The sequence below is a fragment of the Thermobia domestica genome, chromosome 13 (assembly GCF_964235325.1).
Source record: "Thermobia domestica chromosome 13, izTheDome1.hap1.1, whole genome shotgun sequence".
NCBI classification, from domain to species: Eukaryota; Metazoa; Arthropoda; class Insecta; order Zygentoma; family Lepismatidae; genus Thermobia; species Thermobia domestica.
In genome coordinates this window covers 75774835-75787779 of record NC_137466.1, presented here as the reverse complement: position 1 = coordinate 75787779, position 12945 = coordinate 75774835, and the positions used below count along the sequence as shown (strand labels likewise).

Genomic DNA, 12945 nt, shown 5'->3' with positions numbered 1-12945 from the left:
ATAATTTACATAGCAGAACTAACTTGGGGTTGTTCTCTTCCAAGTGGAATGCTTTTGAAGTAAATTTGGAATTCGAATTTAATTAAGGTGAACAGAAAAACCTTACGAACATGAAAACTGGAAACAGTGTACTTACTCTGGCTTTTGGAAAATTTTGGGGTGAAGTTCCCGACTCGGTCAACTCTAGTTTAAATTATAGTATATTCTCAATCGCACCAGGTAAATGTAAGAATCTTAATATAAATTTTGGATTTATAATATTATTTACCTACTCTCTTTCGCCGGCACAGTAAAATAACTTACACTCGATACAGAAGAGGCTACGAAAAATATTGGTAGGTACTCCACAAACTAAAAGGACATGACATACCTCAACTCATCAAAAAAAGTGTGTATATGGAAACATTTTGAAGAGGAAAGTTGAAAGGTATGTTCAAAACTTGCGTATGGGAAAACACATAAACATGAAATTATATTTGTGAAAACATGGAATATTCAAATCGTGGTATCTTGATCAAGAAACGTCAAACGGAGAATGAAACAAATGAATGTTCAAGCTCAAGCAGCGAGAATCATTAACTATAAAATTCCGAACTAACGCTTCAGATAGAATATTTCCCAGAACCGGATGACCCGGACAAAAGTCATCGTGACTTACGGACTCATGACCCATTCCATCACTGCTGTCGACAGGTATCACAACGGAAATGGTAAGAGACAGAAAGTAGGGTACTGTGATATGGATTCAGTGTCCCCCCAAATGCTTCCATCTCCGTCCTTATCATTCTAATATTTCAACTGGTTGGTACCGTATACAGTAAACATGTCGTTTCCGGTTTTAACGCTAACCTTAGATTCACAGTATAGCAAAAGATAACGAGAAACAAGTTTTTGATAAGGATTCAGTAGTTCATCACTCTACTCATCCTTCCTATCACTTTACTAAAATCGGAAGTGGTTCAAACAGTACTGCAGCCTTCTGTTTCAATCCTGACTCTCATAGAGTACAAGCAGTAATGAACACAGAGTAACTGTTCCTTGTCATAAATTTGATATTCCAAAATTATGATCAAACTTGGCTCTAATTCCTGCAAGAAAGTGCCAGAAATTATTTCCGTTTCACTATTTATCGCAACAAACGATGACCGGTAAGATGTGACGATTTAAAAAAAAAAAAAAAAAAAACATTGATTCAACATTCCAAGGAAGATGCGAAGGACAGATGTCTTTAACTCTCTATTGAAACCAGAAGCGGTAGAAATTTGTAACTCCCACTTTCAAGATTAATCCTTATGACACAAAAACAGTGAAACAGTTTCTTTATATGAATTTACTGACTCAAGAATAGTTCAGTTTCAGCTTTAATGACTGTTGAAACTTATTAGCAGAAATCTATTACCACTTCCAAGTGCAACATTAATCCCAATATGCAGGGTGGCCTAAAAGTAGGTATACAGTACCAACTCATTGCATTTTATATAATTTATTATTGTTATCCATTAGTAGACTAGTTTCTTTATTATTTGTTTTTAATGGGTTTTTACTTATATCTTAAGCTCGGAACAGCCGAAGCAAATAAACCCATAAGCCAGAATGTTATATTTGATCAATGCAGGGGTGTATACCTATCTTTGGGCCACCCTGTAGGACAAAAACGGTAATAAATAGCAAAACAGTTACATTTATATAACGTTATTGACGCAAAAATAGATTCAATCTCGGGATTAATCTCTCTATTCAAACCGAAAATTTGGTGGGAGATCCGGATTCGATTCCCGGTGGAAGTTCATGTGTACAGATCCCATGTTAAGCTGTGAATCTATGCCTCATATAGCCTTTCTGCTGAGAGGGACACTAAACTCTACTCACTTCTAGTTTTTATATTGGATTTTCTTAGACCAAAAACTGTAAGAGCGAGGAAGTACTTTGTAGCGGATTTAGAATTCCAAATATACGTTCCTCTTTCTTCACATTTATTTATTTTAACACAACAGGCATGATGTCCAGTGACGCCGACTTCTGTTTAACTTTGGGGAGAAAGGATCAAGTTTGTCTGGTATCATCTTACAAGTCAAAAATGATGATTTTAACAAATATGTCTGCTCACACAAACTTCAGGGGAGCGGGCCCCTTCAGCCCCCCAAAATCGCCGCTCATGGTAATACCCAATTTTAGTTTGCGTATAAAACCATTATTGTTATACACAGCAGCGCAAATCTGTTATCAACATTGGGGGACGGGTAAGACCGTTCCCACGTTTTTTTTTTTTTTTTTTTTTTTTTTTTTTTTTTTTTTTTTTAAGCGATGTTCAAATTATTTATGAAGTTGAAAAACAATGCTGTGGAGGATCAGGGGAGCAGAATTTTCTTCAACACTGGGAGGCGGGCAGATTTGAGGCTTATTCTGGGGAACATCAATTTCATCTCACTTTCCTTTGTGGTAATCGGACACAAATCATCACATTTCTCCCCCCAAAAAAACACATTTCAAATTTGATTATTGGGGGACAGTCCCCCAGTTCCAAGATTGGAGGGGACATGTCCCCATCATCCCCCCCCCCCCCACCGATTTGTGCCAGTGGTTATACAAAAGTCCAGTAGAAAGATAATTTTAGACGCACTTTTACATGTAATTTTTGTTACGTACGGTTTCCATTCAGCACCCCACATTTCCATTCATTCCAAATATATAAATACCTAGAACTACTGTTTTCATGTTATTGCAGGAAGCAGCCCTCGCCATATACGGGATTTACGTAGAAAGTCAGTTAGTGCGTTCGTGCAGTAAAATGTAATGATATTGCTAGTTCTAATTTTAGATACTGGAACATGCATAGTATATTAGAATTTAATTCAATAGAAACAATATTATTATTCACTATTTTATGAAAATATACTAACAAGGAGAAAGCAGACTTTGGCAAATGAATTTCGGGGCCAATTTTTGCAAAATGATAGTGCACATTTAAAGTGTTCATATTACAAACTGGGAGAGCGCAATGACCTAATATAGCAGAGAAAAACCGTCTTAAAGTTTTCGACTCGCCGCATATGTCGTACGTTGCGCAAATTTATCAAGTGACGGCGTGGCAGAATCAGTAACATCAGTGACTCACGTGCCAAGGATACTGGGTTCTATTCCCGTGGAGTCAACTTTTTTTTCTTGAACCAATAAAGTAGCCACTTGTAGCCACAAGTAAAATGTTAATTCACCATATTTTTATAATGAATTAAAACAACAGAAATATTCAAATCAGTTGTAAATTATTTCAATGTTCCATGTTAACTATCAAAGAAATGTAATCTTTGATATCACGAGTTATATTATGGTTACCACAGTCATTGTGTAAAAAATGTTCTTGACTATGTAACGCTTCGTATCTACATCTGTTGACAGTGTGTGTATTACGCACACAGGCGCAAATGGCACGGGGGGATAAGAGGGACATGACCCCTCCAATCTTGAAACTGAGCGACAGTCCTCCTAATAAAGCGATTTGAAATGTGAGATTTGGGGAGAAATGTGATGTTAGTTGCGTTAGTTTCTCTGTCATATTTCACATCACTTTTATGTTGTTTAATTCTTTCTTTCAATAATTTCCCCGTCTCCCCAATATATTTCATATGACAATCCTTACACGTTATACAATAAATGACACCTTTCTGATATCTTTTTCCCTTATTCCTCCCTTTGCTTTTGACCATGTTTAACAACGTTCTGCTACCTTTTCTTTTGACCCCTTGCTTTCTTAACATTCTTTTTTAAATCTCAGTATCTTCTTCTAACCCTACAATACCTTTCCATACCCCCTCATTGTCGTCCCCACTTTTACCTCTCCCAGAGACCACAGATGCTTTAACGATATCCCTTTTACTGTAACCACTCTCATACAGCTAGCTGTTCTTTAAGGATTTCAACATCCTCTTCTACATTCTTGTTACAAATTTTGGTAATTCTTTCTAACATATTTCTTATGAAATTAAATTTTGTGCTTCTCTCTACATTACTTTCTTATTACAATAAATACATTGCGTTATATCATTAATAGGCCCTACATGTATTTATAAGAAATAGCAAAGGTCCATGATTTGAGCCTTGAGAGAGGCCCAAAATTGTATCAAACTATTCACAGATAAAGTCTTTCGAGAAAAAAAAATCAAAACTTATATTCTGTTTAGTAAAATATTGTGGTCAACTAAGACACAGGCTTCCTAGATATCTGTGCACATTACATCAACTTGACCATTTCTTTAACGTTCCTTTGTAACGAAATCATTAATAATTGACAAGTTAGTAGAAGTAAATCTCTCTTTCAAGAAATTGTGGTATTTTGTGAGGCTACATTGTATGTAATGCAGTACTCGGTTATATACAGAGTATAGATTGTTCATATTTTTTTGCAAATTACGATAAAACTGGTCTCAATTTTTCTGCACTTTAGCTTTTTTTTTTTTAACAGGACATGTTAAACTTTATCATTTTTCTGAAAATGTGCTACTTTTTACGGAAAAACATAGTGAAATACAGGAGATGTTTCAGCAAATTCTTTAATTACATATGGTGGTATTCCGTCTGGACCGTAAGATCCCATTTCCCTAAGTGCTTGGGCGCAATCACACCGAAGTTACCACTCTCCCTCTCCCCCCCAAAAAGTACTGGGTGCCTGTGTTACCTTCTGTTTAAGCAGAATCACTCTATATCCGCTTACGTTTCCCACCACATTTTTTTTTTTTCAAAATCAAATGAGAATTCATTCTTCTTCTATAAGAATTAATTATTTTAAAATGTTATTCATGGCAAGATCTCCGTAACAGTCACCGTTCTTAAAGGCATCATTATAATATCATTTAAGTAGTGATTGTGTCATTTTCAATGAAAATATGTCTTTCCACCCCTCCGCCCCCCAACGAAAAAATGTCGTGCGCAATCTTCTTCGCCCTAAAATTTGCCTGTAGGCACCTCTGCTTGGCTCTAACATGGTTTGTCACGCCTTGGGGCGCCTTTTACTTTCATTCTGATGGAATACTCAAGGAATATATTAATTTGGGGGTGGGATTATCCTTCTGCCGTCCAACTGTGCATTAATGAAATCCTCAACTAAACGTAATCGTTGTTTTCACTTATCTTTTTTTTTTTTTTTTTTTTTTTTTTTTTTTTTTTTTTTTTTACAAGTTTTAGGTAGGCTAGTCATAATCCCGAAAGGAGGCAGGTTTGTCTGTAGTTTTTATCTTATCTTAGGGACAAGAATTATCTCCTGAATATATGTTCGAATACTGGCTATCAAGGGCGCCCATGTTGTGGTTTCCAGAGTGGGGCAAGTATAAGAGACATTTCAAATATAGCTGCAACTTTTGAATTTGCAACTTTTGCTGTAATTATTCTAAAAATTCTATTGGGTTTTCGATCTTTTAAGGTATAATTTCCTCTAGGGGAGAGCGCCCCCTCTTTCCCCAGTGATGGGCGCCCTTGCTGGCTTTGTAATTCTATAGACTGAGTACTAGGGTGTATCGAAAAAAACTTTTTTTCGAAATCCGGTTACGGCTAGTGCGGATTTTTGGCCAAATGGCATCAATAAAACGTATAAAAAATTTCAACTCGATCAGACAACGCCTTCTGCTGCCGAGTAAGAGCCCAAATATTAGAAAAATCAACAAAAGATTCACTTTTCAACGGATTTTCCAAAAAATGTTTTTTAAATATTTCCTATATTTTTCGGTCTTTTAAATTATTGAAATAGCATTGGAAAAGAGAAATAAATACATAAAACAAATTTATTACGGTTATTTCTGTACACCACAAGCATAAAAACCAAGTTAATTATTTGTAAAAATGCACCGATTTTCTGGCGTATCGTACAATTAAATTTTAATATAAAATTATTGAAGTCTCTTGAATAACAAAGAAAACACTTTAGTGCTAAATTCTAAGAGCAGTAATAGTATAAATAATTTGCTCCCAATGCCGTATGCATCTGCTTATCACACTAGATCACCTGCCGCCCACCTCTCCCCGAACGCCTCTTCTCTTGTACTTGCCCAGCTGAAAGGATCTGTCTTATCAGTCGCCAGTAGTCAACCAGCTGTGTCGAACGTGATTGTCGCTGCTTGAGTTATTTATTAGTGCTGTAGGAAATTTTAACTAAATAATTTGTTTTCGTGTGAAGTGCAGTATGTAGAAGTGAGAACAGTGTTTCAGTTGTGTTAAGTACTTCTTATTAAAAAGAGAGTGACAGATACGCTGACGTTATGGCGTCGACAAGTTTGTTACGGTCTGACGTTAGGAATAACATTATTGGGACACCCAAGGAATTGGGTAGAACACAGCTACCAACCGTTGAAATGTATTGAGACAATACCTATGGGAGCGAGAAGAAAAAAAATGAGAATTTCGGGATCCCGGAAAGAGCCTTCAACAAAAGGTTTATCTTCTATCGTCGGCAGGAAGATTGTAGAAAATTGAGATTATGCCTCAATCTTGTGGTTCTTTGATCTAGAAGAAAAGACCCTCTAGCACTGGTACTTTTCTTCCTTTTTCGCAGTTGCAGGCAAGAGGATCGGAACACTTACAAAAGGCTATATCAAATGAAATATTTTTGGCAGACTGTTGAAAATCAGCAATTCGTTTTGCAGAAGTTTGGAAACCAGACTTTGCTGAGCTTTGCAAGTCACGGATAATATTATGGTACTTCAATATCATTGCAACAATCCTTCTGACACTGAAAATTGCATCGCCGCTGATTGAGGCGTAATCTCAATTTTCTACAATCTTCCTGGCGACGATAGAAGATAAATCCTTTGTTGAAGGCTCTTTCCGGGATCCCGAAATTCTCAGTTTTTCCTCCCGCTCCCATAGGTATTGTCTCAATACATTTCAACGGTTGGTAGCTGTGTTCTACCCAATTCCTTGGGTGTCCCAATAAAGCTATTCCTAACGTCAGACCGTAACAAACTTGTCGATGCCATAACGTCAGCGTATCTGTCACTTTCTTCCTAATAAGAAGTACTAAACACAACTGAAACACTGTTCTCACTTCTACATACTGCACTTCACACGAAAACAAATTATTTAGTTAAAATTTCCTACAGCACTAATAAATAACTCAAGCAGCGACAATCACGTTCGACACAGCTGGTTGACTACTGGCGACTGATAAGACAGATCCTTTCAGCTGGGCAAGTACAAGAGAAGAGGCGTTCGGGGAGAGGTGGGCAGCAGGTGATCTAGTGTGATAAGCAGATGCATACGGCATTGGGAGCAAATTATTTATACTATTACTGCTCTTAGAATTTAGCACTAAAGTGTTTTCTTTGTTATTCAAGAGACTTCAATAATTTTATATTAAAATTTAATTGTACGATACGCCAGAAAATCGGTGCATTTTTACAAATAATTAACTAGGTTTTTATGCTTATGGTGTACAGAAATAACCGTAATAAATTTGTTTTATGTATTTATTTCTCTTTTCCAATGCTATTTCAATAATTTAAAAGACCGAAAAATATAGGAAATATTTAAAAAATATTTTTGGAAAATCCGTTGAAAAGTGAATCTTTTGTTGATTTTTCTAATATTTGGGCTCTACTCGGCAGCAGAAGGAGTTGTCTGATCGAGTTGAAATTTTTTATACGTTTTATTGATGCCATTTGGCCAAAAATCCGCACTAGCCGTAACCGGATTTCGAAAAAAAGTTTTTTTCGATACACCCTACTGAGTACATTTGAACTTGTTTTTGAACGTCTATTCGAAGTTCTTACTAAGTAATGGCAACAAGTAATTAGAAATATGAATTACGTACTGCACGATGAGAACCTTAATTCTTGATAAAAACACAAAAACTTTTTCCTTCATAAGTGTTCATTTAGTAGCCCATACTGTATCCTAATGCTACTCGGATACAGTAGGTTATTCATTTTTATTTTATTTTATTTTTATTTATTTTTTTATCTTTTAAATACTACTCTTATTTGGTTATTTTAATGTAAAACCAGAGGACGCAACAAAAAGAATGTTTTCAGGTCAATGCTATACAACGCCCAGATGTCTCATTTATGAACCCCTATCAGCACTGGCGCAAACCCCGGGGAAATGAGGGGGGAAATTCCCCCCAATCCTGGAACTGGAGGCTATCCCCCCAATAATCCGATTTGAAATGTGTTTTTTGGGGGAGAAATGTGATGATTTGTGTCCGACTGCCACAAAGGAAAGTGAGATGAAATTGATGTCCTGCCAGAATAAGCCTCAAATCTGCCCACCCCCCAATGTTGAAGACAACTCTGCTCCCCTGATCCTCCAACGCATTGTCTTTTAACTTCATAAATATTTTGAACATCGCTTTAAAAAGAATATTATGGAAACGATATTACCCCCCCCCCTTCTTAATGTTGAAGACAGATTGGAAAGATAGAAAGAACAGAAAAGAGGGTAACGCTAGGTCCATGGTTTTGCTACTCTCATCTAGTTAAAAAAAAAAAAAAAAAAAGAGCTGGAGTCTTTCATCTCGAAAGTCTTGACATCAATTCTGCGGCCAGTTCCAATAGTATAATGAATGGGTTTATTTATTCAGAACCCAAACTGGGGCATGTGGCTCAGTGGTAGAGTGCTAATCTTTCAAGCGAGAGGTCGCATGCCATGTGAGTTTGAGGTGAAAAGCATCGTGTCTGTGAGTTTCCTCCAGGTTCTCCCTTTTCTCTTACATTCCCATTCCAACAACTGTTCCTTAATCATTCACTTTCATTAGGTATTCATCTCCTTCAGAAGGCATAATCGTATGGATGAAAAACTGATTTTTTTTTTTTTTTTAATAGAATCTAAAAGGCGCAAATAGGACAGGAAAAGTTGGGGAACATTTCCACTGTATGTAAGATTGAAAGATAAACCGTTTTGTCAGGATGGAAAGACAATGATAATTTTTTTTTTTCGTTAGTATTATTAATAATAAAACTTACTTCGGTAATAAATTATGATCATAGATGTATTCTGCTACACAATTTTCTCCTTAGAATTGCATTTCTATGATTTTGTAAATAAATGAAATATTTGAGTTTTATGTCCCACGATTATGTCTCACGGTTATGCCATGTGGGCTAAAGGAGACGGTGATGAAGAAATAATGAATGAAATGGTGGAATGAATAAAGGGGGAGGAAACGAGAGAACCCCGAGAAAATCCACGCACATGGTATTTGTCCACCACAAAGTTTACTTGGCACGAGCTGGAATCGAATAAGGGACCCGAAGCTCCAGAGGTGAACGCCCTACCACTGAGCCACTGCAGCCCCTTCTATGATTTTGTGTGATCAGTGATGTAACTAGGGGGAGGCAAACGTGGCTTGTGCCACGGGCGCCCGATTGGGAGTGCGCAAAATTGGGCAAATATTTGGGTAAGCGTTTTGGTGCGGTTGGTCAAGAAGGCGCTAAGGAGAGCTCTTGCCCTGGACGACAACTTGCGTAGTTGCATCGCTGTGTGTAGCAAATTGAGATGCGATATCACATTAATAAAAAGCACCAAATACTTTTATGATGACATTTAATTCTCAACCTAACCAAATAATAATAATTTAGCGCAGCCTCGTCCAGTCGTTATTAGGATAGAAGAATGAAAGTTACAGACGCACAAATATCACGTATTATCTTATATGTGCATTAAAGGTACATTAACTTAAAATTTGTTAAATAAATTTAATCCTGTCATGTCTTCTTAAATTTAATCGTTTCACACCACAAATCATCTTTACTTCATAGCCAAGTGGCTAACGGGCATCTTTCTTATGCGGGTAGGCCCGGGTTCGATTCCCGGAAAACCATTTCAAGAAATAGATTCATCTCATACAGCTTTAGTGCCGAAGAGAAGGTTTTAAATTTCAATCAATCATACCATAAGTGTATCATACAGTCCTATTTCAGCGATAGAGTGCTTGGCTTTTCTATTACAAGAAGTCTCTGATTCGATCCCAGAGATGATTTCGGAAAATCTCCCAAGGTAAATTTTGAATAAGGTAGTATTGCGATAATTGTATTCCAGGTTAAGCCTGTAATTCTTCATGGCTACATGGTTATCATAGGAGCATGCGGCGCGAGACCTGAGTTCGATTCCCGGCGAGAGCTCAAGTAATTCGGATTCCACGTTAAGCTGTAATTTACGTCTCATATGACCTCGCTGCTGAAAGGATGGCGAACTCATCCAATCCAATCCAATTCAGATTAAGCCAAATCGGAGTATTACTCCGAGGAATTCCCCGGCCACCAAGAAGCAACATTTAGGAAGGACAAGGGACAATTCCTCTGTGTCTGAGAAAAACATGCTTTTTATACTAAAATGTATACTAATAAAACACGTGAAACTGTTATGTCAGTAGACATTCTTGTCCCCTGGCAAAATCTGAAATGACGTTAACTGGGGCCACCCCTTGAAATCATCACTGATTTTAGGTCATGTAGGTCTGAAGTAGATAACATTTGGGTTCTTCCATTTCTGCTCACATTCTCATCCCACCAAATTCCACACAGTCACTAAGTTATTTAGCACCTCTCTCCTTTAGTCCACAGAGTATAACCGTAGCGTATTACACTGAAGATCCCATTTATCTCAAATGAATCAATTGGTAATGCCAAATTTCGCTCGATAAGAATTCTTGTTCGGTTATCATGCTCATTTTCGCTTTTTTTTTTCCCGCTGGTGCAAAGGGAAGGGGAAAAAGCGAACGTAAAAGTTGCAATACCAATAATAAACTGAAACCCGAACGGCTGAAAATAGCGGCATCATCCTACAGATGACAAAATCAGATGGATTTCTTTTAAGATATCCATTATAATCCAGCAGTACGTTCACAATATATGGAAATAGTTGAAATGATGAGTGTCGAAGTTTGCGAATGTTGACCTAGGCAAAGATTAGTTTTCATTCACGTCTCTCTTTTTCTTTTCTTCCTTTCATTCCTTTTTTTTTTTTAACTCACCATTTTCTAATTAAAATGTAAAGAAGGGATGCTGTCAGTTTACACACAGAACAGAAAATGAATCTATTGAGAAATATGGAGAACAACTGATCATATATACAGCCATAGAAGCATATGATGACATTGACACATGACTTCTTACGAAACCATGTGGAATATTTAATTACTAATACAACATTGAGTGTTGCTTACCTGTCTATGTACCCATCTCCATCACCGTCACATGCCTGAAAAAGTCTTCTGATTCGTTCTTCTTCGTTAACAGAGCCTGTCTCACTGTCAGCGTCCCCCGGCGTAGTTTTCGTCGAGTTTTGTGACACTTCTGCCATGCTGTCGACAGACCTTACATTTCGCTCCCATCAATTGATGAGACAAATAAAACGCCTACTCTTTCATCACTTTGTATAAACAAGGACATTCTAAACACAAACACAGAGTTTCACTTATTGTTTCAACAGTAGATATTTAAAAACAAATAACCACAATTCTTAGTTTACACTCCTCCTCCAGTTCATAAACAGAGAAACTCGTACACGAGATACACACTATTATCGACTAGTAACGCCAAGTGACATGAATGTAACGAAAACACGATTGGTCGATTACTTGTGGCAGCAAAACTCGCTCGTAGTTCTATCCTCTGGCAATAGATGTCACCAGCTGCAGCTGAATCCTCCAAAAAGAAGCAAATTTAAGGATTTGTTGTTGCAAACGCAGCAGACGAATGACTCATGTCTGTACGAGGTAGGCGTGGTGTTTCTATTACGTCATTCAAGAAGTTGATTTCACAACAGTTGTAACCTGATTTCTGATTGATGGAGTTTCTTTTATTTTCTCCTTAATCTTTTGCATTCTAAATGCATCATAATCAATCCTTCCTTACGTATTGTGTACATACAAGCAGCAATTCTTACATGTATAGGGTTACCATATCGAAATTACCGATAAAAAGCTGAACGTTCTTTCTTTTGACAATGAACGTTGATTAGAAATTATTCCTTTATGTGCTGGAGCTGCTTCCAATTCCAGAACGAAATTGACAAATTTTACTAAGTTAACTGAATCTTTGAATGCTAAAATTTCATATTAGGCTGTTGCTAGTCATGAGTTAAATTTTGATCTACACAACGATTTGTGAAATACAATGTTACAGTTTTGTTTTGAAAACACTTCAGTAAAGGAATAATTCATTATTACTTTCATATTTTAGAGTTTGATCCATTAGAAGCACTCGAATGGTCTGAAAACGTATTTTGTTCTCTCCCCAAACTTCTAATTTAGGGGTTATAATTTCACTTTCGAACATGTTTTTCAGAATAATCAATACCGAAACTAACAGATTTCTAACACTTCTGCAACAAAAATCTTTTTTTTTTATATATATAGCAGAAAGTTTGTTTTTTAAAAAAAAGGTTAGAATGAAGAAATAACACTATGACAGATATAGTTGTGAGAATTCATTCTCAGAAAAGATATTAATAATCTTAGGTAAACTGTTTAAAAATTTCTATCAATTCTGGTAATTTTTAAGACAATACAAGAGAGATACAAAACTCATTAGCGCCGGACAGTTGAAAAATAATTTAGCTGCCGGACGAACATGCTGAAAAATTATAAAACCAAGATATTTTTAACAAAAATCGGACAGATGGCAACCCTATATGCACCCAGGATATTCCATAAAATGAAAAGCATTATATGTTAAATTGGTTTCTGTACGATTGTTCTTTTGGCTTGTACAAAAGCACACGTTGAAGATTACGGTCCATGTTAGATTTCAGTGGTCACAGTGATAATTATTGACCTGTCGCGCAAAAGGTCGCATATTCGTTGTCATAATGTGTAAGTTTATGAGGATGACTTTGTATCTGTAGGCTTTCTTTTTCGGGCTCTTCCCATTTCTTTTTATTTTTCATTCCATATATTTTTCTATCATTGTGCAGTGTATTACGAATATTATGCGTGTTAACTATTTCTGTGCATATTCAGTA

General features: G+C 36.6%; 1 protein-coding gene across 1 annotated transcript in view; it reads right to left on the bottom strand.

Annotated features, from left to right (window-relative positions):
* The window catches only part of LOC145668256 (colorectal mutant cancer protein), a 500739-nt gene extending 489159 nt beyond the window's left edge, over window positions 1-11580 (bottom strand). The window contains exon 1 of the mRNA XM_081735948.1: window positions 11147-11580. Coding sequence (XP_081592074.1) covers window positions 11147-11283 — 137 coding nt within the window. The 5' untranslated portion in view covers window positions 11284-11580. The remainder of the gene's footprint in view (window positions 1-11146) is intronic.
* Window positions 11581-12945: the final 1365 nt, after the last annotated feature.